The sequence below is a fragment of the Hyaena hyaena genome, unplaced genomic scaffold (assembly GCF_003009895.1).
Source record: "Hyaena hyaena isolate Hyena2069 unplaced genomic scaffold, ASM300989v1 scaffold_277, whole genome shotgun sequence".
NCBI classification, from domain to species: domain Eukaryota; kingdom Metazoa; phylum Chordata; class Mammalia; order Carnivora; family Hyaenidae; genus Hyaena; species Hyaena hyaena.
This window is the reverse complement of record NW_024080905.1, coordinates 1,646,754-1,672,582: the sequence shown is the minus strand read 5'-3', so window position 1 is coordinate 1,672,582 and position 25,829 is coordinate 1,646,754. Positions and strand designations below refer to the sequence as shown.

The 25,829-nt window shown below is 40.2% G+C and overlaps 1 protein-coding gene across 1 annotated transcript in view; it reads right to left on the bottom strand.

Annotated features, from left to right (window-relative positions):
* Nucleotides 1–25,829, bottom strand: part of CUBN (cubilin) — a 274,401-nt gene that overhangs the window by 33,854 nt on the left and 214,718 nt on the right. The window contains 5 exon segments of the mRNA XM_039245893.1: nucleotides 5,705–5,922; nucleotides 8,992–9,121; nucleotides 12,008–12,208; nucleotides 21,310–21,459; nucleotides 23,900–24,056. Of these exon segments, the coding sequence (XP_039101824.1) occupies nucleotides 5,705–5,922; nucleotides 8,992–9,121; nucleotides 12,008–12,208; nucleotides 21,310–21,459; nucleotides 23,900–24,056 (856 nt within the window).

The following is a 25,829-nucleotide window of genomic DNA, read 5'->3' as shown; positions in this document are numbered from 1 at the left end:
GGGGGGAGGGGAATGTAGATTCTGATGTGTGAATATATTTCAATAAAAATCTTTCCTTTCGTTTTACTGATCTGGAGTTTTACTCCTGTCTCCTTGCTTTCATAAGGTTTTGGTGAACCAACCATTGTTGTCTTCTTTACGGAAGCCCCACGTTCTCAGCTCCACAAATAAACCCTCCTCAGTAAAACCCACCAAGAAGAAACTGCAGGTAACCTTGGCTTTGACATCATCTCTCAAGGGAAGTCCAATCACCAGTGACAGTGAGAAGGCTTACGAAGGGCGGAAATAAGCTTAGTCGAATTTTCTACAAATGGGTGTACAATTTCAGCTCATCTCATTCTCAGACTTCATCAGAGGAAGTAAATGACATTAAAAGAACAGACAAACACCATTGCTTTCGAGTAATACCCTCATTATTGCTAACCTGAGAGTTACTTGAGCAGTGATTTATAAAATTATTCAGGTTTAACTCAATTCCTTTATTGCATTTGTACTTTTAAAAGTAATATGGTTTGGCAGCTCTTACCAGGCTGTTAGGAAGCACTTGGAAACATACACATATCAATATTTAGAGTTCCTGGATATTCTTAAATCTATTCTTTTACTGTTTAGCTACAGATTTTTAGAATGCCTCTCAAAGTCCAAACACAACACCAAAACTGAAACTGAGAAATAACTAGAAACCTGAGTCTGATTTTGACATGTTGTTATATTTTTCTCCATCTGTTTTGACCATATTTTCCATCTTGGGGGCTGCAGATTCTCATTGCCTCTGTCTGTCTCCCTTTCCTTCTTCTCCTGTCCCCTTTTACAAACAAAGTCAAGTTCAACTCTCTTGGCTTCCTCCCACAGCTCCTGGTGCCTTCCTTTAGCATGTTAGAGAGATGTTTTCTTGGGCAAATATCCAGATACCAGACACACATGACCCAAAGGTTAAGTATGATCTAGCAGTTCTAATTCTCTGAGTATGAAAGTGATCCAAGTTACGATCCTGAGTCACAGCTGAACTGTATGAACCATGATCAGGAAGGAGGCACATCTAAACATAACACAGTGTATACTGTATCATTTATATTGCCTATAAGGTAATTGTTAAGTAGGTGCAATGTATCCACTTATTCTTCAATTCATTCACATGGCCAATATTGATGGAGTATTGGTTATGTGCTGGACCTCTGCCAGGTATTCAAATTGAATTAAAATTTAGCTTTTGATTTCAGACTTGGTTATAAAACAAACACTAGGGTTTGCTAGTTAGATTTTGGTGCAAAGTGAGTAAGAACAAACAAAAAAATCATGGCACCATGGAGAGGTCCTGTTGATGATCATGACCCCGGCTATACACGCACCTCTTCCCCACCTTGGAGACAGGGTGGAGTGGGTCACACAACCTTCCAGGAATCCAAGACCTCAACCTTACTTTCTGATGGCATAACAGCCTCTCTCTTTGACATCTAAGGAACTTTGTACAGGAATTAGCTATTTTATCCCCTTTGCATGCTTAAAAGAAAGAAAGTGATAATGTTTCAAACTTATCTTTTCTCAGTGGATAAAAATGGAGCTCAAAAGTGTTACAGGACTTTTCTAAAGCATCTTACCAGACAATGATGTCATGGAGCATTTACGTCATGGCCACCTGCTTTCTTGTCTACGGCTCTTCCCATCTGGGTACATTCCCATCTTTGTGGAGCACGATTCATTTTGTCCTTGTGAAACACGTATACTTGGTATACTTTGTTTGCCTGTGTCTCACAGCGAGGTCTGTGAGTCTGACGGTGTTGCCACCTGACTAGTTCTGCATATGGGGAACACCCCAGCTAGTGGCAGGAAGTGGCCCTCATCCTCAGCACGAGGACTGTGGGGGCCAGGGGGCCAGGAGCTTGAGTCGCACGTCCAGTGTTTACAGTCTTATGTGAAGAGAATCTCTTGTCCCTGATACTGTCATCTTCCCTGGGGTGATGACCTTGTCCTTCTAGGACACATCATCCAGAAGGGTCACTTTTTTCTCCTTGGCTACTTGCTGATCGAAATGCCTACCAAGCTCACACCTAATGAGGCCAGGGTCAGGTTTTAACCCTGACCTTTTGCTAACGTGTTAGAGAAGACATTGCTTTAAAACACACATGAAAATACCATGGCACCGCATGAGAAAATGCACTCTAAATCCCTGATCTAATCCAGTATCTAGAAGCCTGGTGTCTAATGTGAGGAGCATGTTGTGCCTAAGACTGAGCAGCACTCTGGCATCAGGCCAGGACAGTAAAAGGCAACAGGGGCCTTGATGGTTTAAAACACACTTGCAAGCCTGAAATGATTCACAAGACATACATGTGAGCATAGTTATGGCCGAAGCAGCCCCTGGTGGTTAACTCAACTGGCAGAAGTTAACAGACTAAAGGGTCCTTAAAAATGTCATTTCTGCACTATATATAGCATTCCCATTTTAGTCAAATCCGCAGGACTGATGGCTTTTTAGGCTTGATAAGATCATGGATACCACTGACAATCAGAGGAAAGCAACATGTGCTCTTGAGAAAAATACGCAGATAATTTCAGAGTCTCATAGATCCCTAAAGCCCAGGACAATCCCTTTGCTGGTTATCTTCTTTCAGGATGAATTATTCATGGAATGCTGGCGTGCAGGGGGAGAGAGAGGAAGGCAGATTAATGTTACAGTGAGATGTGAGCCCCCATGAAGAACCTGCTTTTCTTTCCTTTTGCCTTATACCCCATGCATTATGGGCCTGGAATACAGAAGGAAACTCCGTTTCCCTACGTAGTTAGTAAGTAACAACAAACTATGGGATATTTGCCCCAAATTTGTTCTGACCCATCAGCGCTACAAACATAGGAGTTCACCTTATGATCACATAGTTAAATGAATGGGGCTCTTTACTGACCTCTGAAAAGTTGAAGCAGATGTAAGATATTGTCAAGTGTATAATGTGAATAGTGAATTTGCAAAACTCCAGTGTGGTAGTCAAGATAACCAAACTGGGATGTCACAGGCTAAAACGGTCTCCTCTCCACACCTTTTATTTACTCTGTGAAAATACTGTTTTCCGGGCTGACCTGCACATGCCTTGTCAAAAATTCAGCTGACTGTTGAAAATTCACTGTCAGGGCCACAGAGGCTCTTTCACCTCTTTATGGAAAAGTAGGGTGGCTTTCAAGGGTGAGACAGATGTGAAAGGTGCAGCTTCCTGGCCAAATCTAAGTTTTGCTGTTTGTTTTTTTTTTTTTAAATCCAGGTCTGTAACTAACAGGTTCTGTAAGTCCTAGAAGTAAATCTACTCTTATTGCTCTTCCCCCACTTCCTTACCACAAACAAACAAAAAACAAAATTGAAGTTATGCAAGGCGATCAGCAAACTCACATGTGTGGTCTCAATAGCATTGCGAGACCAAAGCAATACAAAATGGTAACACCTAGGTTTTCGGTAAAAATTTACTATTAAAAATGACTAAAATTACTTCTTCGATATTTCCAAGTGGCCAACAGCAATTACACAGATGAGAAAGAGGTAGAAGCCATCATCGTGAAATGCAGTGGGCACACAACTCTGGCAACGAATGACATCCCACTTCGTGTTCCCTGCACTTGAACCCTTCCTGTAACTGTGACCAGAGGAAAGCAGTCATTGACTGAAAGAGCCAAATGCTCATAGGTGAACAGTGCCTCTGACAACGTAAGATTTTTCCTTCTGTGCTGCTGCACTCCCATAAAATCACAATAAGTCCACAGATGCCTTCTCTGTAGCTCAGAAAAACAACACAGCAATTAACGAGACCAGGGGAAACGGACTAATACAGGAAGGTTCACAGATGACACCAGTGTGGAGCACTTTAAGACCATTTCAGTGGTCATGTGAAGATACATTCGGAAAACAGCTTGAAAGCAGGTAGCAAGAGCAAATGTAAATATATGTCAATTGATTCTAACATCTGTGCTAAAGGCAAGAATGTATGAATTCTTTTGTGTAAAAAAAAAATATCTCCAAAGGCAAATGAATTTTTCTTTCAAAATAGCCTCTGTGTTTTGCACGCCACTTCACTTAGGCAAGTCTCTACTCCCTGTCTGCCCGTGAGACTTGCTTTCAAGTTATTGTTGATCGAGCTAAGTGGGATAGGTGGCAAAGTGGTTTTTCTGATACAATTTGTCATGATGTCTATGTTTTGTTAGGAAGCCTTCACAGCACAAACGGCTAATTGCTTCCCTCAAGAAATGCACAGATAAGTAGCACATCAAATGTAAAGAGAGCTTAAGGTAAGCTTTGCTCTGTATCAGAGGGATGAAAGTTATCCACAGCATGGGGAAAAGAGAAAGAAAGAGTTTGAACAGTGACTCAGAAATCTTATTGCAGAAAGCTTCTCAGGTCTGTCTGAGCCTTCACAGAGAATGTGATTCATTTGGTGAGCTGTTCATTTTCAGAACATGAATCACATCTGTATCCAAATGCAGGAATCAAAGATCTTTCTAGAATCAAGCACTTTCCTTAATCTGTGTCACTGATGCTATGAATATAGATAAATAGGGAATGAGTTAACTCACTTAGATTTTAAATGATTCAAAGCTATGAATTAATTTTATACAATTATTTCTCACACGCAATGGGAATAAACGGTCTTCAATTTAGCCTTACATCTAGCTTTTCCTTTCACCTCTAGTAGACTTCCAGATCATTCTCTCCAGCCCAAATTGCTTCTCGAGCATCAGCTTCCTCCTATCTTTTTGCATTTAAGTATCTCTGAGGCTTCTAACCACAAATGCTCCAAACTAACTATACTATTTGTTCCCTAAATCTTAGCCTCTTACAGTGCCACGATCCAGAAACCATCCTCAAATGCTCTGCTCTTGTAATGTGTCACCAACTCCCACACTGTACTTCCCATGCTTTCTACGTTCTCATTTACTCTGAATTCTTACATTTCCTTCTTTCTCCATTCCCACTGTGTCAGTTTGAGCAATTGACCTTTCCCATCCAGAATTCTGTAAAGAGCTTCTTCTTCTCAGGTCATAGGTTCCCCCAGCCTCCAGCACCCTCCACTTCTACCTCCCTGCTACCACTATCATCTTTCCAGAAAGAAATCAAGTCTGGTCACGCAGTTTTTACTTAAGATCCTCCCAAGGCTCTTCAGCATTTTAAACATAAAGGCAAAGGAGGTCATGAGACCTTTCTATTTTTGTGATGGGGCCCTTGCCCGCTTTAGGCTAAAATTCCACCATTTCTGTCAGTGATAAAATGAGGCTCAGGTCTAAGTAGAGATGGCTGCGTAGGTAGAGTTTACCTTTGTATACAAGAGATATATATTGGTTGAGTGATTTTTTTTTTAATGTTTATTCATTTTTGAGAGACAGAGACAAAGTGCAAGTAAGGGAGGGGCAGAGGGAGAGGGAGACTGAATCAAACACAGGCTCCGGGCTCTGAGCTGTCAGTGCAGAGTCCGACGCGGGGTTTGAACTCACGAACCACAAGATCATGACCTGAGTTGAAGTCAAATGCTTAACCGACTGAGCCACCGAGGCGCTCCATTGAGAGATTGGTTTTTAATCAAAATATAGCAGAGGTAATTTTTAAAACCAAAAGTTTTATGTGACATATTCCTCGAAATTTAAATGAAAAGCAACTTCAGTCAGGTGGGAAAAAAATAAAGCCAAAAAGTAACAGTCATGAAAAATAGATTCATATATCCAAAATTCTTACCCAGTGTCTGCCGGAAAGATACCTTCCAACCTCTTGCTGTTTGAAACGAATCTGTCTTGAATACCAGAAGCACACTGTTATTGCTGCTCTTAATATTTGGTGGAAGCACGGACCCACAGAATTTGCCAAGAAGGGGATCACTGATGTTAGAACCATCATAAATTGCCAGATAGTCTTGGGAGCAGAAGGTGGAGGGAACCACATCAAAATCATTAAACCTGTGAAATGAACCTCATTAATAGTGATGTTCTCCGTTTGGATTTCCATGACATTAGACCTTTAGTTCTTGTAAAAGAACAAAAAGAACCGAAAAAGCAAAAAAAACCAAAAAACAAAAAGATAAACAAGACAAAGGCTAGAAGCAGAACATCCATGCTTTACTTGAAAGAAAATACTAGAAACAATATGCTGTGTTACTAATTTGATTGCTATAAGCAAAAACTGCCATTTAAGATCACTGTGGTTGTTAACAGGAACTTCACCACACCGCCCCCCCCTGCTCTCCGCCTCCCTGATATTTGGGAGAATTGTCCATCTGTGCACACTCTGAGGTTCAACATGGCCCCCAGACTTGCTCTGGCCACAGAACTAGAAGCAGGAGTGATATGTATTACTTTCTGGAAGACGTTTTTAAAAAAGTTACTACTCCGTTTGCCATAGTGACTTCCCATTGCAGTGACGGACCGTGGATTCAAATGTAGAAATCAAGCTTCCGTGAGCCTGGGCTGCTGAGTGACTGGGCCACATTGGATGTACTCTTACAGGAAAGGGTGAGAAATAAGCTCATAAAACTACTGTGCTTTGGGCTTGCTTGTTACCACTTACAACTATCCTGACAGATACATCCTTAACTTTACTTTTATGGCCTGGGATAGTATTAGGATCTAAGGCCTCCACTGTCATTTCTTTTTATTTTTTTTTAATTTTTTAAAATGTTTTATTTATTTCTGAGAGAGAGGGAAAGAGACAGAGTGAGCAGGGGAGGGTCAGAAAGAGAGGGACACACAGAATCTGAAACAGGCTCCAGGCTCTGAGTTGGTTGTCAGCACAGAGGCCGATGCAGGGCTCGAACCCACCAACCGTGAGATCATGACTTGAGCTGAAGTCAGAGGCTTAACCGACTGAGCCACTCAGGCGCCCCACACTCTGTCATTTCAACTAACTATTCCCAGAGTTCCCAAACAAGCAAGGCTTTCTACATGGTTTATCTTTAGGATTTTAGGGTGTATTTACTATAATGTGTTTTTTTTTAAACTGTTTAAATTATTTGATATCCTTTCCTCCTTTTTTGGGAGGTTCTTCTGCTTTCTCCGTTTTTTTTTTTTCTTTTTGCTAGAAGCTACAATAAATAACATATCCTACAGAATAATTTGAAAATATCTAATTTGAAAATTCCTTTTAAGAGCCTTACGGAAAAAAAAAAGATCGGTAAATTCTCTTCAAGAGCTTTTCATTAGTTCAGTTTTTTCAAGGTGATGATTAAGAATAAGATGAAAAATTCTTTATTTTCTTTAACCACAAGTAATATTTAATGTCTTGATGATGATGGTGGTGCGGGCAGAGCAACAGCCAGGTAATTTCTAAAAATACTACGTGTATTTTTCTCCTCCGTGGATGACACATTTATTTTCCACAACATGCATTCACAAAGAAAGATAAAGATGTGAGTTTCCAAGAAGACTCAAAGCTTTTATGTTGTATCATTTTTCCCAGAGCACAGAAAATATCTGGAAAGGCCTATGGATAGAAAAGCTTATGTCGCCAGCATAGCTTGGGAACACTGGTTGAGGAATTCCTGTCTTACTAATGTCTACAACCTCTGTAATGCCTGAGGTCGTATCTGTTTCATAGAATCTAGCTTCTTAGAAAGAGTGTAATAAATAATTTTCCAAACATGCTGACATTGACTTTGACTATGAGGAGCCCAGGGCCCAGGTAGGGAAAAAAATGTATATTATCAATATATATAGTATATATGTCACCTATAATGCTTTACATGTAGGAGCAAATGCTGTAGCATCATGGGAAATGACAAGAGTGACTCCTTACACTTCCGTTCTAGGCAGGCGCTCCCTTCATGGGTCTCCTACTCTGGACCATCTGACAGTTTGGGTTTATTCTTTCGTTCCTAGGACTTAAAGGGTTTGTTCACCCCTTGGGCACAGCTTCCTTACAAATAATCCCAGGGTGTGGATCTGCAGCTTTCTTCAAGGTTCAGGCTAGAGACCACTTACTGCCTGGTACAGGAACCCAGTCAGGCTGGATGAGGCTTGCTTTATAGCTAAAGACCCATCTGTTATATGAGGTCCCTGGAGGCAAATTGCAGAAAGGATATCATATTAAGGGATGAGAGTGATCACAAACATTTCCTGGGGGGCAGGGGGGAGTAGGTAGGGAAGAACCTAGACCATCAGCCTTCTAGAAAAAAATTCTAGATTGCTGTGAGCTACACCAGCTTTCACAGTTTTCTGCCATAAGCTGTATGTCACTGAAATACAAGACTTAGAAATACGTCATCTCAGATGAATGTGATTGTGAACTTTATCACTGACATCTGGAGGTCGTATTCCCTTAATCGGTCCCATGGGGAGGAAGGAGGATTAGGGGAGAGTTTCACTGATGCTGTAAGTGATATTGTATAGCACCAGTTTAGAGGTGTTCTGATACATGGGTAAAAATCCATTTCTTAAGTGGTCAGGAAATATTTGCCCTTCAAGAGAAAGCATAGGGAAATATTAAGGACATGGCTTTGGGACAAAGTATGATGTGAATTCAGATTTTGAGTGTTCATTTAATAGCATGTCACACTGAGAAAATTATTTGACCCTTCTAAGCCTCAGCTTTCTCATCAGTAGACTGAGTTTAATAATAAATACCTCATATGACTGTTTTAAGAATGAAAGAAGAGAATTATGGAAAGTGTCAATTAAAGTCCTTTGGTGTATAGTAAGTGTCCAACTAATGGATAGTACCTTCTCTTGGTGTTCCTAAGACAGGTTTATAATTTTACAACCCATTATATGAGGCTCCTTTGAAATTGCTGGGAAATTATAACACTCATTTTCTGTGGTGAAGTGCCTGCTTTTCCCCCTAATCACTACTGGCTTGCGTCGGGGGAAGGACACCCATTTCCTTGATTTATACTACCAGACAAAAACTTCACTCTCTCTTCCTTGAGGTTCCCTTATATACCTCCAATAAGAATCAGCATTCTTTATTGTAAAGGACTGTCTTTTCTGTAAATAGAGCTAAGCATATTTTAAAGAAGGTACAGCTGTCTTACATACTTGAGCTGAATCACTCTGTCCTCTCTAACGATGATGGTGTACAAACAGTGCATATCGTTGGGGTAGTCTGAATATGGGTAGGCAGGACTCCTGATGACCCCAGTGGAGAAGTTGAACAGACCCCCACAGGCTGCAACAGAAAAGAGCGAACAATTATTACTCATGGCATGAAAGAATACTTTTGAGATACCCGTTCTGATGTACCTTTTCTCCTAAGAGAGATAATAATCATTTGTCTTTAAGAACTCAACCCCCCTTCATTGTGGTTTACAAATAATACTGGTTTTTCCCCTGAGCTCAGAGGAAGAGACAGGAAGGGAGTAGAATCAGGGAAGAATATTATAAGGCACATCTTGGAACAGAATGAGTCAGACCAGAGACTCAAATTAATGACCAGAGTGAAAATAATGAGAAGGAATATTTCATGTGGTTGGGGTATAACTATGCTTTCCTATGTTTTTTATTGTTTTTAAATTTTTCTAATGTTTATTTATTGTTGTTGAAGAGAGAGACAGAGCACAAGCAGGAGAAGGGCAGGGACAGAGGGAAACACAGAATTTGAAGCAGGCTCCAGGCTCTGAGCTGTCAGCACAGAACCTGATGTGGGACTCCAACCCATGAGCTGTGAGATCATGACCTGAGCAGAAGTCGGCCGTTTAACTGACTTAGCCACCCAGGTACCCCATCCCTATGTTTAACTGACAGATTGAGAGGGATGTCAGAGATAACTGGAAGCTTAGATAAGGTGTGCAAACATGTTGTGAGCATCTGAACGCCAGAAGGATTGCAATTTGGAAATCTTTAATATAGGTTAAATATCTTAGATATAGAGTCTCCTCTGCCAAAGATAGACTATCATACGGTCAAGTGTTAGAAATGGTTTTCGGAACTTTCAGCTTTAGTGCCTTTCATGTGCTCAAATGCATAGCTTTTGGGTCCTTTGTATTTCCATTTAGTTGTGAGACTGGGAAGGACTGTATTTGCCCAAATTTGAAGTAATGGTCTTTAATTTAACAAGCACAAAGAGGCTAGTTTTACTCCCTACCCTGACTCCAGCAATCAACAGCCCAGAGCCCTCGGTTATTTCTATTAGTCAAAAAACAACAGCCATAAAAAGAGAAGAAATCCCCATTATTAAAAATATAAAATTATTATTTTTGCTCGGCCTTACATATAAGGAGGATCAGCTTATACCACACAATGATGGAAAGTGCCCCACTCATTACAGCGAGAAAGGCTTATGTTTATTTTACTCTATGATTCCAAAATTTTAATGCTAGTATCTTTTGATGATATTTTTATGGTTTATATACCATCAATAGACATATTCCATTTACATCTCTTATAAATGATAAATGAATTGCAGCTGCCATTTAAGGTTATTAAGGTTATTGGTTGGTTGGTTGGTTAGTTTATATTCCCTCAGGTAAGCCCACCTTTCAAGGAAGGCTATACTCTCTATGCTCATAAGTACTCACATGTTCAGACCTCTGGAGAAAATTGTAGTGAATTAAATGTCAGATTTGTGTAGTTATTATTTTATTTCAGCTTGTACACAATTATTTGGTCTCTGGAAGTTTATCAATGTCCCCAAACCCCCAAATTTGTCCCTTTTCAGAATTCGACATCTTAATTTCAATGCTCTGTAAATGACACTCTCGTCATAGATACGGGAAAGCTTACCTACAGTATTTTGGGGAAAAGGAGAGATTAAAGAATAGAAGAACGTAAAGTAGCATGTAAGTCTCCAAACCACCAGCGATTCCACAAGAATAAAACAACCTGATGCTCCTCTTCATTCAACAACACGACCGGGGGAAAGAATTGCTCACTGTACCCACATCCATTCTCTTTGTGCCCACGGACCTATGGAACCACACACAGTCACACTTCATATATGGGGTGAGGACTCAGGTCACAGCTAATGTGAACGAACTGTAGAAGCCTTTTTCATGAGCCAGTTTCCAGTCTTCTCTGTGGATGGGAGCAGTGATTTATTTGAAAGAAAATGATTTAACTTTAGCAATGACTTGGGTCACATAAAGACAAAACAAAGCAAAGCTTTTGCCCGATTTGTGTGTCCATGTTACTGAAACTGGGATGGCGTGGTAAAAATGGCCGGGGACCGAACCAAGTTCATTGCACGAGAGGAAAGGACTACTGAAAATAGGGAAAAATAATCTTATGATTTTCAAATACATGATTAAATCGTCTATAGCAAATGAAAAGATCTGGGTAGCTACCAAGGCCTTTGCTCAATCCACGACTTGCCTTTTCACTTTGCCTTTGAAATAAAGAAGTTGCAAAGTGTAACATGGTTGAATACATTAATCCTTTCTTTTCCTTTAGATCTTATGCTTTTTGCATATTTTAAAAAAGTCCTTTCCCACCAGAAGATCATAAAGATACTCTTTTTTCCCCTAAATTAAAAGAAAATGTTTTATTTATTACTGAGAGAGAGAGAGAGAGACAGTGTGAGCAGGGGAGGGTCAAAGAGAGAGGGAGATACAGAATCTGAAGCAGGCTCTAGGCTCTAAGCTGCCAGCACAGAGACCTACGTGGGGCGCGAACCCACAAACTGTGAGATCATGACCTGAGTCGAAGTCGGACTCTTAACCAACTGAGCCACCCAGATGTCCCTATTTTTTTTTCTAAAATTATAAAATACTGCTTTACTCAAGACAGCAGGAACATTTATTCTAACTTAAATTACCAATCTTCCATTTGATTTTCAAAAAGCAGTTCTACCAAAAGTTCATGAAAAAGGTCCCCTTCCCCATTTTTTGTTTTTTGGTGGGTTTTTTTGGTTTTGTTTTGTTTTGTTTTTTGGGCAGTTTTTGTTTGTTTTTTGAAGAAAATGCCTGAGTATTTTTGGAGCAGGCATCTAACGGATCATTTTTCCCCTTAACGTGTCTGAGTCTTCAAGCTGGTGACATATGAATCACAATTAAAACCCCTTATGGGAATGACTCAAGAAAAGAAGAAAATTCCAGATGATATCATTATGGCTACTCACGGGTTGTCTTATAATCCAGCTTGAATCCCAAGGAGGTGGTGTATGCATTTGAGTAGAAGTTGAGCAGCACCGGGCCTAGGATGGTGACAGGAGGCAGGATCTCATCACCACACACGGTGGCAAAAGGCGTGGAAGAGAAGCTGGATCCTCTGACAATGTGAAGGCCGTCACTGTCACAGCTACCCGTGACGGCCGAGCGAGCTGCAAAGAGCACAGGACAACCAGCATTATCATCAGAAGCAACAGGGTGATCAGGGCTATCAATGTTCAGACAAAAATGTAATGAAGATTCATGCAATTTACATAGAAAGTAAAAGAAGAATCAAGAGCTATTTTGGTAAGTCGCTATTTAATTTGGTGTCCTGATGAAACCGTGTCTACCCTACTTATAAAGCAAGCACAGGTATGAGAAAATAGGTAAACTTCACAACAGATAAATGCCACTCTCAGATAATCCAGAACTTTCTTCCTTTATAAAATGCTTCCTTTAATTCAGTGACTATAGACTGAGGACAATTTTGCCTGCCGGGCACATTGGACAGTATGTGAAGACATCCTTTTGATGTAACGCTGGGGTGCGCTAGCGGCATGGAGTGGGGAGACCCCAGGGATTCTGTACACATGCTCTAGTGCTCAGGGGAACCCTACACCTTCCCTTCCTTCCACCACGACAAAAGTCACCTGGCCCAAAATGTCACCTGCACTGCTTTTGCAAAACCCTGCTTTAAAAATAATTCTTTTTAATGTTTATTTCTTGACAGAGACATCGAGTATGGGTGGGGGAGAGGCAGAGAGAGAGGGAGACACAGAATCCAAAGCAGGCTCCAAGCTATCAGCACAGAGCTCAACGTGGAGCTTGAACTCACAAGCTGTGTGATCATGACCTGAGTTGAATTCAGACGCTTAGCTGAGTGAACCACCCAGGCGCCCTGCAAAGCCCTGCTTTAACTTAGTGCTTATGTACAGATAAGGGACTCCTACCATGGAGAGATAATGAGAAATTCCTTAATATTCACTGAACAACATCTTTAAATATTCACAGAAACAACATTAGTTAAGAGTTTAGTGACTGTTAAATATATACCATTGTTTTTCTTCTAATTATATATGCACAGAAATATATACTCCGAGCCATTCCAAAGAGAAATACAAAGCACGATAAACAAAAAATGTATAAGACTTTTATTACTGCACCTTATGCAGTTATTTCTACAGGTTAATTATACCGTGAAAACATTAATTGGGATCATACTGAGCATGATCTTTTGTAACTTAATTCTTATTACCATAAAATAACATAGCCATGTATTTTATGTGATTAAATATTCTTTTAAAACATTGAATTTAATGCATACATAAAGTTCTAACATATAGATGCACCATATTGAGTTCAATTAATCCTCTCTTGCTTGTTAATTCTATCTTTTCCACCTTATTTTGATTACAAATACTGTTGAAACAAACATTCTTGGACACAGATATTTGCTGAAGTTTCTCATTATTTCATTAGGTATGTTTTTAGAAGTTGGGTTACTGGTACAAAGGTAAGATTCTTTTTAGCTTTATCAAGTGGCCCTTTGGAAAGGTGTTTTCAACTCACAGTACCACTGCCCTTGAGGTATTGGACACTGTTTCCATTTCTCTTTTGCATCCCCCTGGAGATAAACCTTGCCCCATTAATAATCACTCCCCATGTACCCCTCCCTCTTTATGGCGCTTCCAACCTTAGGCAGCCATGAACCTACTTTCAATCTCTATGGGTTTGTCTACTCTGGACATTTCACATAAACAGAATTGTGTAAGATGCAGTCTTTTGTGACTGGCTGCTTTTGCTTAACATGATGTTTTTTAGTTTCATCCATGTTGCCCCATGTGTTGCTATTTCATTCTTTCTAAGGCTGAATAGTATTCCATTGTATGGACAGACCTCAGTTTGTTTATCTATTCAGCAATTAGTGGACATTTGGTTTGTTTCTACCTTTCAGCTATTATGAATCATGCCACAGTGAACATTCACGTACAAGTTTTTGCGTGGACATATGCCTTCAGTTCTCTTGGGTATATAAGCAGGACTAGAATTGATGACTCATACGATAACTCTCTGTTTAATATTTTTAGAAACTATTTTCCAAAGAAGCTGCACCATTTTACCACCCCACCAGCACCATATGAGGGTTCCAATTTCTCACACCCTCACCAACACTTGTTATTGTCTATCTTTATGTAGCTATCCTAGTGGGTACAAAGTGATACCTTTTATGGTGTTGATTTGCATTTCCCGGTGATTAATGATGCTAAGCATCTTTTCATGTGCTTATTGGCTATTTGCATATTCTCTTTGAAGAAATGTCTATTCAAACCCTTTGCCATTTTAAAATCAGGTCATACATCTATTATTGTTGACTTGTAAGATTTCTTTCATATGCTGGACACGGGCATGTTCACCAATTTCTATTTCTCTTGGATAAATACCTAAGAGTAGAATTGCTGGGTCAGAAATTAAGAGTTCTATGGACTACCATAATCATAATCATTGTTATTATTTTTTACAGAACCCCACTATCCTGAGCACTGTTAACTGATTACTTCAAGATAGGATGTCAGACCTGATCTAGGCCAATCAGATGTGTTCAAACTGTAATAGAGGAAGAGGGAGTCAATAGTAGAAGCCAGAGATGTTCAACTTGGAAAACATCAGCAGGTGTCTCAGCAGGTGTGAAGGAAGGCCAGCTGCAGTAAGGGAAGATGAAGCAGTCACGCAGAAAGCAACAACAAGGACAGGGGGCGGTGGGGGTGGGGGGTGGGGAGCAGGAAGGAACGAGAGCTTTCTGAAGGATTCTTGTTCCTGCTTCTACTTGTTCTGGAAGCCCATAACTCCCATCTTATTTTTAAATCTCCCATTGATGAGAGAAGATAACCCAGGATTCTTCCTATAAACTCTGTATCAGAGCTAACCGGAAGATAATCTACCACTTCTAACTGAAAGAATCTTGATAAATACATTTTGTTTTACATATCTGTATATTAATTTCCCCTCTCCTTTTCACATGTATTATCATAGAGAAAATTGATTTAGGACATTTGGCTCCTTAGCTACGTTTCTGTCCAACTTAAATCTTAAGTATCAATTCACTATATTTATTAAATTTACCTCAAAGAGTTTCTTCCCTTTGGAAATCCTGGGATAGAAATGTTTCTTTTTTTTAAATATTTTTATTTATTTCTAGGAGACAGAGAGAGAGAGAGAGAGAGAGAGAGAGACAGCGTGAGCAGGGGAGGGTCAGAGAGAGAGGGAGATACAGACTCTGAAATAGGCTCCAGGCTCCGAGCTGGCAGTCAGCACAGAGCCCGACGCGGGGCTCGAACTCACGAACCGCGAGATCATGACCTAAGCAAAAGTCGGACCCTTAACCGACTAAGCCACATTCATTCTTAATTCTATCTTTGGTAAATAATTTGATGTACATTTATTAATGAAATCTCTGAGGTGTAAAGCTGTCCTCCACAATTTGTTTTGATGGTTATTTTCCATCCTTCTAAAAAACCTTTGAGATAGTATTGTTTGAAATGGGTATGGCTCTCTGCAATGTTTTGAAACATAATTTTTATCATACTTTCCTGGCTTTATTACAGAGCAATGTTCAATTTTGAATGCCATTATGATTCTAAGAACTTGGAGAGAACTGAAACCAAGGATGAGTAATTCAGCCAACAGTATAAACTTGTGAAATTTAGGTTCAGAGTACAATTTTTCTTGGAAGGTAATTTTTCTTGAGAGTGCCTAGATAGAGAGGCAGAGATATTAAAGAGGGCTACACACAGGGGAAAATCATTTGGGTTGGACTGTTTTAACACTGTAGGTAAGATAAAGTCTTTTCAGCAAAGCAGTGAAGGTCTCTAGGAAAAGGTACATGAATTAGGGGGCAGCAATGCCTACTCAACGTTGCTCCTAGTAGCTTGGAGACTGGATTGCCCAATGGGGACAATGACTGAGTGGCATCAAGAAGCACGTGTCAGTGTAGAACTAAGCTCTACAGGACATTCAGGCCAAAGTCTTATGACCCAGGCAAGCAGGGAATCCCACACAACTGAACTGTCTCTGCTGGTACTTGGCCAATTTGAATAAACCATCAATGGAAACCATTTCTAAAGAAGCATTGCCCAACGTTTTCTAAAATAATAAATTGTGAAATGTGCCTACCTTCTGATTTCTTTAGAAACAGTTAAGAAAGCAAAGAGAAGAAATGGTAAGTAGTTGAACAATGCCATTAAAAAATTAGATGATCTGGCAGGGGGTAATGTGAACTAAGACAACTGACAAAATCTAATCATTGGGCTTCTTGGGGGGAGAAAGAGCAAAAGGAAAAGTCTAAAACTAAATTGTCTTTTCTTTTCCCTTTTAGCTTATATGAGGTATAACCTGTAAACCAGGAGTTTTAAGTAAATTTTAAAAATTCTGCCAAATATTACAAAGGACTTACCATCTGGCCGCTCTGTGAATCTAGCCCTAATCTTCTTAGGGCCTTTCGAGGCCACCTTTAGAGGATAGTGAGCAAAAGCATTTGCCTTTCTGTTTCTCTCCATTTTCCATAGTAAGGTGCTACTCTGCTATTCAGTTTTTATCAACTGATCTGAGAAAAACTGAAATTAAAATGTGCCTGGGGTGCCTGGCTGACTCAGTTGGTTGAACACCTGACTCTTGGTTTCAGCTCAGGTCATGAACTTGTGTTTGGTGAGTTCGAGCCCCTGTTGAGCACAGGGCCTGCCTAAGATTCTCTCTCTCTCTCTCTCTCTCTCTCTCTCTTTCTCTCTCTTTCTCTGCCCCTCCACTGCTCTCCGTCTCTCAAAATAAATAAACTTAAAAAAAAGAAAAAAGATTTTACCCATATTTAGGATTTTTTTTAGTTAAGAATTTCTAAACTTTTCATTCTTACCAAGGTGTATCAATGTCATTATTGAAATTGAATGATTAAAAAAATCAAGAAATAGGGGCACCAGGGTGGCTTAGCCGGTTAAGCGTCCAACTTTCACTTAGGTCATGATCTTGCGGTTCTTGGGTTCGAACCCCACGTCGGGCTCTGTACTGACTGCCAGCTCAGAGCCTGGAGCCTGTTTCAGTCTGTGACTCCCTCTCTCTCTGACCCTCCCCTGCTCACACTGTCTCTCTCTGTCTCTCCTAGAAATAAATAAAACATTAAAAAAAATTTTTTTTTTAAAAATCAAGAAATAGAAGGGCTTCATGTGCCACAGGGTACCTCATCTATAGTATCTTTTCTATAAAGTAAAAAATAAATAAAAATACAAATAAATGGTTTGTCATCTTCCTAACAACATCAAGGCATCTCCTTGGGCACATGAATAATGAAAACACAAAAATATACTTTTTGACCATTCAATATTTGGCAAAATTAAATAAGTATTTATTTAATAACATCTGATTTCAAAATAAGTACAAACATTGACAGTTTCTCTCTTATACTTTATCATCAGCTTTTGTATGTTTCTGGTGTTTCATTTTTGACCAAAAGAAACATATTTAATTTCTCAGTTTTCTTCTCTCTTACAACTTTATTTTGAGAGAGAGCGCGAGTGAGCGAGAGTATGAGGAGGGAACAGGGGAAGAGATAGAGGGGAGAAAGAGAGAGAACCCTAAGCTGGCTCCACACTTAGCATGGGGGCCCAACACAGGGCTCGTTCCCATAACCCAGGGATCATGAGCTGAGCCAAAGTCAAGAGTCAGATGCTCAATCAACTGAGCCACCCAGATGCCCCTTTAAAATTGTTTAAATTTATTTTTAATTTTTTTTTTTTAAATGTTTATTTATTTTTGAGAGAGAGAGAGAGAGTACAATCAGGGGAGGAGCAAAGAGACAGAGAGAGGGAAACACAGAATCTAAAGCAGGCTCCAGGCTCCAACATGTCAGCACAGAGCCTGACTCGGAGTTCACACCCACGAACTGTGAGATCATGACCTGAGTCAAAGTCGGACACTAAAGCAACTGACCCATCCAGGCACCCCTGGTTTTCATTTTTTATATTTATAACTTTTAACACCACTGTTAAGAATATCAAGAGCCATTTCAATCTTGAGGTGACATTCAGGAAAAAAAACCAAAAATGTTGCCTTGTAAATGCTCAAACAGAAATTTTTTCCAAGACTTTTCATTGATTTCACTGCAATTTTTATATTTCATTGGGGAGTATATAGAATATATAATATATTATAGAAGATTATATGGACTAGAATACAGAAGATTATATCGAATGACTAGTATTGGAATGATAATAATGAGAAAGAGAAACTTAGGGCAACATAAAATATCACGACATACTTTTGGAGCAACTCACCATAGGGAAGTATAGGTCACTAAATGTGTGCAATGTCCTGAGGGGGAAAGCACCCGTGGGTTGTGGAGTTATCAGGATGCCAGCCTGAACAGTAATCCCTTTCCTAACCAACTGTCAGTGCTCGGGAGATACAGCATATGAACAAGTGATGTCCCTTTATATTTTGTGGTCTGGGATACCCCATTGTTTTCTTGCCAGATCTACCTTTTGTGCTAATTGGCCACCAAAAGAGTAGATCTAGAACCCTCATCTCTGCCAAGGTCAGCACTGGACCTACTGGCATGCTGGGCTCAGAAATCCCTAGATGTGTGGACAGAGTCTTTCAGAAACAGTCCCTTGGTCTAGAGCAGCTAGAAAGGCCAAGTCTCCTGCAAAAATAAAAAACCCTGTAGCTTTTTTGGGGGGGGGGAACAACTTTCAGTTTTATCATACATATGAACATGAATTTCTCAGGCTCACATTGGAAGGGGTAGAAGGTCATTTTTCCTGTAGCTATTGAATATCTAGCTTGTTCATGATATTCAGTGAATGTCAGCATTGTTATGGTTAGTGATGAGAATCTAATTACAAGATAAATTTGATTAATGTTGCCCTTTTTGGGACTCATCATAATTCAATTAATCTATAGACTGAAATTACTCATTTAAACATGCTGAGTACCTGTAACACTGGAAATGTCACAAGACATTATCATAAACCAATCATCTTATTAAGAAATCAACTGTTCAGTGGGGTGAGGGTTAGCAAATAACTTAACCTGGAAAAACCGAGTATGTGTCCTGGGCAACTTGTGTTAAGTTGTATCTGGAGAGCCGGGCTGGTAAGCAGCAAAAATAACAAAACAGTGGCCACTCGGATACATTATAATTTCACAAAATAGGCTTCTACAAGCATTATCTGTGTTTAATAACTACTATTTTATATTAAAAAAAATTAAATGAGTTTGAGAAAGATTAATTTGCATAAAGTCAAGTGACTAGTATGTGGCTGGCATGGCACTGAGACACATCGTAAAATGCTGTGCTTTCTCTCCCCATTCCCGAGCCAGGGGACCCCAGGGAGGCTTATCCCTTAATCCCACGTGATCAACTAAACTCAGGAGCTACTGTCTGGGGTCAGTATGGATTCCTTTGTAACAAAACATATGCCATTGGCATTGGCAGTGTGTTTTCTGGCTATGTGGTATGGGATATCTACCAGCATCTCTTTTTAATTCTAAATGATATTGGCATATGACATTTTTATGATGATGTAATTTAATGAGAACAAATACACAAACCAAGCCACATGCTTTTCTCCTATTATTAAAATAACTTTTCCCCAATTATAAAAATACTAGAAGAGGTATAAAGAAAATACATATCTCCTATAAATCTATGCACAGTGGTAAGCTTTTAAAGTACTACTTAATAGCCTTACACATATGGTATTTTGTTTCTGCTCTTATAATACTTTAAATATTTTTTTTCAGGAGTAGAATTTAGTGATTTATCACTTATATATAACATCCAGTGGTCATCACAGCAAGTGCCCTCCATAATGCCCATAGCCCATTTAGCCCATTCCCCCACCTAACTACCTTCCAGCAACCCTCAGTTTGTTCTCTGTATTTCTAAGAGTCTCTTATGGTTTGCCTCCCTCTCTGTTTTTAACTTATTTTTCCTTCCCTTTCCCTACGTTTGACTGTTTTGCTTCTTATGTTATTTTTAAATACAAAATTGAATCATTTTAGATAAACTGATTTACCTTCCCTAATACTTTATATGTTGTGAACACATTTTTATATTACAGAGATGTTGTGCTAGCAAATGCTGAAAAGATATATTTTACTTCATATTCCATTTTTACAGTGACATATATCAATTCATACTTGGCATTTTCTAGCAAACACATGTGCCAAAATTTACAACTTGTAGAGATGTGGGGAAAGGAGGGCAGAGAAAAAAGATAAAGTGAGAGAAGCTTTGTATAATTTATCAATGTAGGAGTAATGACATGTCATTATCTTTATGAAACATAAATTTCCTGAATGCTGAATACTATACAATGTTTTGCTTACTATAACTTTTCATGGTCATGGAAGATGCACCCAAACAGGAAAAACTTTTGGTTATGCAGAGGTAGCTTGACAAATTTACAGACTTCTCATAATTTAGAAATGGAAAGTTAATTTGTAAAAAATCAACTTTAAAATATTTTTTAAAAACCCTGTCATTAACATGTACTACCTTTCAGACCTTTTTTTCTTTAAGCAATTTACCTGATGCTATGTTACATTCTTAAAGCACTTATGTTACTTTTTCATTTCTGGATAGAATATATAGAATGGTACATATGTTCTTAGAATATTGGATGAAATTTTTTTTTAATGTTTTATTTATTTCTAGGAGAGAGAGAGACAGCATGAGCAGGGGAGGGTCAGAGAGAGAGGGAGTCACAGACTGAAACAGGCTCCAGGCTCTGAGCTGGCAGTCAGCACAGAGCCCGACGCGGGGCTCGAACCCACAAACCGCGAGATCATGACCTAAGTGAAAGTCGGATGCTTAACCGACTAAGCCACCCAGGCGCCCCATATTGGATGAAATTTTAATCCAGTTTACATCAAAAATACTCTAACATTTTATTTTTTAATGTTTATTTATTTATTTTGAGAGAGAGAGAATGCACCCATGAGCAGGGAAGGGGCAGAGAGAGGGAGAGAGAGAATCTCAAGTAGGCTCCTCACTGTCAGTGAAGAGCTCAACGCGGGGCTTGACCCTACCTACGGCGAGATCTTAACCTGAGCCAAAATCAAGAGTAGACTGCTCAACTGACCGAGCCACCCAAGCATCCCCAAAATACTCTAACATTTTAAATATTTTCTTCAAATGTTGATTTTACACTACTTCTGCCTCTATGTATCACTCATTCATTTATTAAGAATATAACTGTAATTAACATAAGAATAAACTTACCTTCCAAGTGGAAAGACACAAAAGTCAGGAGGACCAGGGACAGAGGATCAGCCTCTATGATGTAGGTGCAATTCATGTTGTTGTCATATGGCTTTGGGTAGTTTGGAGAAAGGATATAACCTGAAGGGTTCGTGAAATTACCTCCACATCCTATGTGGGAAGAAAAAGACTTTATCAGAATATTTGTTCTCACATGTAGGATCTTATCAGCAAGGGAAAACCTCAAGTTCCCTTGAGACATATTTCCTGATACACTCCAAATAATTAAGGGGATGGTGCTCTGATTTTAAAATACATATGCATGCAAAATGAGAACATTCTATGTGTTTTAGAAAATGCTTCAGAGTTTGGGGCTAAGTAGTAGACATTTTACCAAAAATCCACTGCAGATCACTTAATTTGAAGATAGTATGGAAGGGATAACTGAGCAAAGATTGAATATTATTCATGTAGATAAAGAGATAAAACAGATGCAGTGATTTGTATGCTTACATGGTTTTGGTTTTTTTGTTTTTTAAGGAGGCTCCATGCCCAACATAGGGTTTGAACTGATGATCCTGAGATCAAAAGGCACATGTACTACTGACTTGAGCTAGACAGGTACTCTCACTTATTGTTTTTATTTTTTAATGTTTATTTATTTTTGAGAGACAAAGTGTGAACAGGGAAGGCGCAGAGAGAAAAGGAGACAGAAAAATCTGAAGCAGGCTCCAGGCTCTGAGCTATCAGCACAGAGGCTGACACAGGGCTCGAACTCATGAATCGCAAGATCATGACCAGAGCCAAAGTCGGCTGCTTAACAGACTGAGCCACACAGGTGCCCCATTATTGGTTTTAACATATCTTATAATAATATTAGAAAACTATGTTATTTTCATTAATATTGTAATCTGGCCATAAAACTAATACCTGCTTTTAAAAATGGTGAATTTACTAATGCCAATTCTTACCAAATTCTCACATAAATGATTCCCTGGTGTCAGAAATAGAGAACCATCCTCTTACTGATGTGGAGAACAAAGGCAAAAGAAATGTAGAAAAATAATCCAACGGCAGGGCAGGGTGAACTTCCTCCAGGAACTCATCTGTATCAATGTTAATACTTTGCTAGGGGCAAAAGACAACCTGAGCTTGATATTAACCCTGACCTTCTGTAAGTCTCCTTTTACATATAAAAATCTCTCTCGAGGGGTGCCTGGGTGGCCCAGTTGGTTAAGCTTAAGTGTCCAACTCTTTGTTTTGGCTAAGGTCATTATCTCAAATGATTCATCAGTTCAAGCCCCACATTAGGCTCTGTACCGACAGTGCAGAGCCTACTTGGGATTTTCTCTCTCTCTCTCAAAATAAATCAATAAATGTTAGTGTTATATATATATTATAACATATATAACATATTAGACAGTAGTAAATGACTTTATCCTAACAACGGCTGGCCCCTCAAGGTTCTGGAAACCTTGCTTCCAAATTCCTTAGAGACTTAGTTATCCTTAACCTCCCCCCAACTTGAAACTATATAATCAGTCACTCCTCACAACCCCAGTGCAACTCTTTCTGCCCGTGGGTCCTGTCACCTTGCTTTAAAAAAACCACTGCTTATGTACCAAAGATGTCTCAAGAATTTTCTTGACCATTCACTCCCATACCCAAACATTTCACATCAGTACCACTAAAATGACATTCGTTTTCGTATAACCACTAACTAGTTAATCCACAGCACTCCCTGATCCATCACATATGAAAACATCAGTATCCTCCTAAATGGATATTAAGATACACAGTTTCGCATGCACACACTTGCACAAGAACCAAGTGAAGGAGGACCTGGAATTAGGCCTGGGCTGGCCTCTCCTTCCTCCCTTTACACCACCCTGTCTTTCCTTCGTGTCTGAAATACCTCTTCCCTGCATCGCTCTCTCTAATTGCTTTTATCACACTTCTTCCTAAACAGTGGTTCGTGTTGAGGGGCTGCTCCTCCGAATACAGTCCGTAGGCACACGTCACTGCTTCTCCACCTTGAAATCCGCTGCATTTCCTACTAATCTGATCTGTGAGCAGTAATCACAGTAGGAAGGAAAAATCCTGAAGAAAGTGGCTCACAAAGTTTACTGACTTTGAGAGTCATCTGTATGAGAGCGAAAACATGCAAGTCCCTACCCGTGGACATTGTGAGTTCTGGGGGGGTCAAGTGAGGCCTGACCATCCAACACTCAGTGGGTTCAAAAAGCCCCAGGGTGATTTCCTTGGAGGCCAGTGTCCCGCTCACCAGGCACACTGATCATCTACTAATTACCAGCCTCCTGGGCTTCTGCCTAATTTCTGCCCTACACTGGGCGTTAGGGTCATTTTGAGATGTTGGCTGGTGGCACTCCAGCTCTCTGTCACCTCTCAATTGGCCTCCCGTTGAATTCAGTTCCACTGTCACTGGTTTTTGAAGGAAGAGTGTGCTCTCAGGGATCAGGTGACCCTCCCCCCCATCTCCCCTTGGACCCTGGTTCCATTCAATCCTGGTTCAGCCCCCAGTCTCCCACAAGCCTGCCTGTGGCAGCCCCATCCTTTGAAGGACCCCAGGTTTGGTTTTAGTGCTACTTACGGCTCACGAAGGAGGCAGAGAATCCCTGAGCCGGCGCTTCCTGAGACTGGAACACGGCTGTGAACACATTTCTTGGTGTGATGATGGAACCGGGGGCCGCATTCCCACAGCTCGAGGCTAACAGGGCGTCGTCCACTTCCTCGGTTCCTGCCCACACCTAGCAGAGCCACACACATGACTTAATGCTTGAAGTTGTCCTCTGCAGATAGTCTAATGTGCTTAGGCTGGAAAATACATGGAGCCGGGGTGTAATAGACCTAAACACGATAGTGAATCAAACACATGCAAATCTGTAATGGTTTTTTTTTGAGAATGGTGTTTTTAGCTGCTTTTTCAAAAGATATCCCATTCTTGACTCTTCAAAGGAGACTGAGTTTTCATGTAGCTAGGCAGTGATTTCTTTAAAAAAAAAATCAACCACTACTCATTATCTCCTTACCTTCTCCTCATGGGCCTGATCTAGCTAAGATCGTTAGGTTTCAAGGGAGATAGAGCAGCAATGTGTGCTACTGTGAGCCTTACCATTTGTCCCGGGTGGATAGCGGTCTGTGGGCTGCAAGGAGGTAACATTTACCAATAGATATTAATACATATGTAGAGCATGAGGAAAATGGACAGGAATTGCAAGTATATATGTAATCAGTATGAACTGCAATAAATCGTGGAAGACTTCCTGGCAGTGTTCAACTTTAAGGTTCATTTTGAAGAAAGGATGAGATTCAGGCATGAGGTGCTATTTACCGAAAACTGGGTTGGTAACTTCCAAGTGGACTTAGGCTGTCATTTAATTGGTCTGGCCACTTTAAAAAAAGTAATTCGTATCTGAGCCCATGTGAAAAGTCATTGCTGAGGAATAAACTGTGAGCATTAAATTTCCAAATCAAGCCAATCCTAACCAGCCTAACTGGAGAAAAATATTAATCATAGAATCATTTAAAATTAAAAAAAAAATTTTATGGGGTGGCTCAGTCGGTTGAGCGTCTGACTTCAGCTTAGGTCATGATCTCATGGTTTGTGGGTTTGAGCCCCATGTCCGGCTCTTTGCTGACAGCTCAGAGCCTGGAGCCTGTTTCAGATTCTGTGTCTCCCTCTCTCTCTGACCCTCTCCTGCTCATGCTGCCTCTCTCTCTCTCTCTCTCTCAGAAATAAATAAAACATTAAAAAATTAAATTAAATTTAAAATTTTTTAATGTTTTATTTATTTTTGAAGAGAGAGCAAAAGAAAGAGCACGAGTCGGGGAGGGGCAGAGAGAGAGGGAGACACAGAAACCGAAGCAGGCTCTAGGCTCTGAGCTGTCAGCACAGAGCCCAACACGGGTCTAGAACCCACAGACTACGAGATCATGACCTGAGCTGAAGTTGGATGCTTAACCAATTGAGCCACTCAGGGACCCCTAAATTTTTTAAAAAATATTTGTTTTTGAGAAAGAGAGAGACAGGCAGAGCATGAGTGGGGTAGGCGTGTAGAGAGAGGGAGATACAGAATCTGAAGCAGGTTTCGGGTTCCAAACTGTCATCACAGAGCCCGACATGGGGCTGGAACTCACTAACCATGAGATCATGACCTGAGCCGAAGTTGGACACTTAACCCACTGAGCCACCAGGCACCCCCATAGAATCACTTTAAATGCATAGTTCCAGCCATGAAAGGAGCTGCCAGCTGCCGTGGAGCTGTCTAGAGTATATAACAGGGGACTTTACCTGGTTTGGAGAGGGTGTGACTGCCTGCAGAAGCGCCCCCCCCCCCCCCCCCCGGCCCCGGGGCAGGAAGGGGTGGGGTTACTTCAGAGAACAGAGTGGAAACTGAATAATAAGTGAGAGAGGTTGCAGAGTCTCTGCAAGCCTCCAGGCTAAGGTCCTGAAAATGGCAAGGGGCCAGTGGAAAACAGGCTCCAGGACACTTTTGAAAATTATTACAATGTGAGGGGCA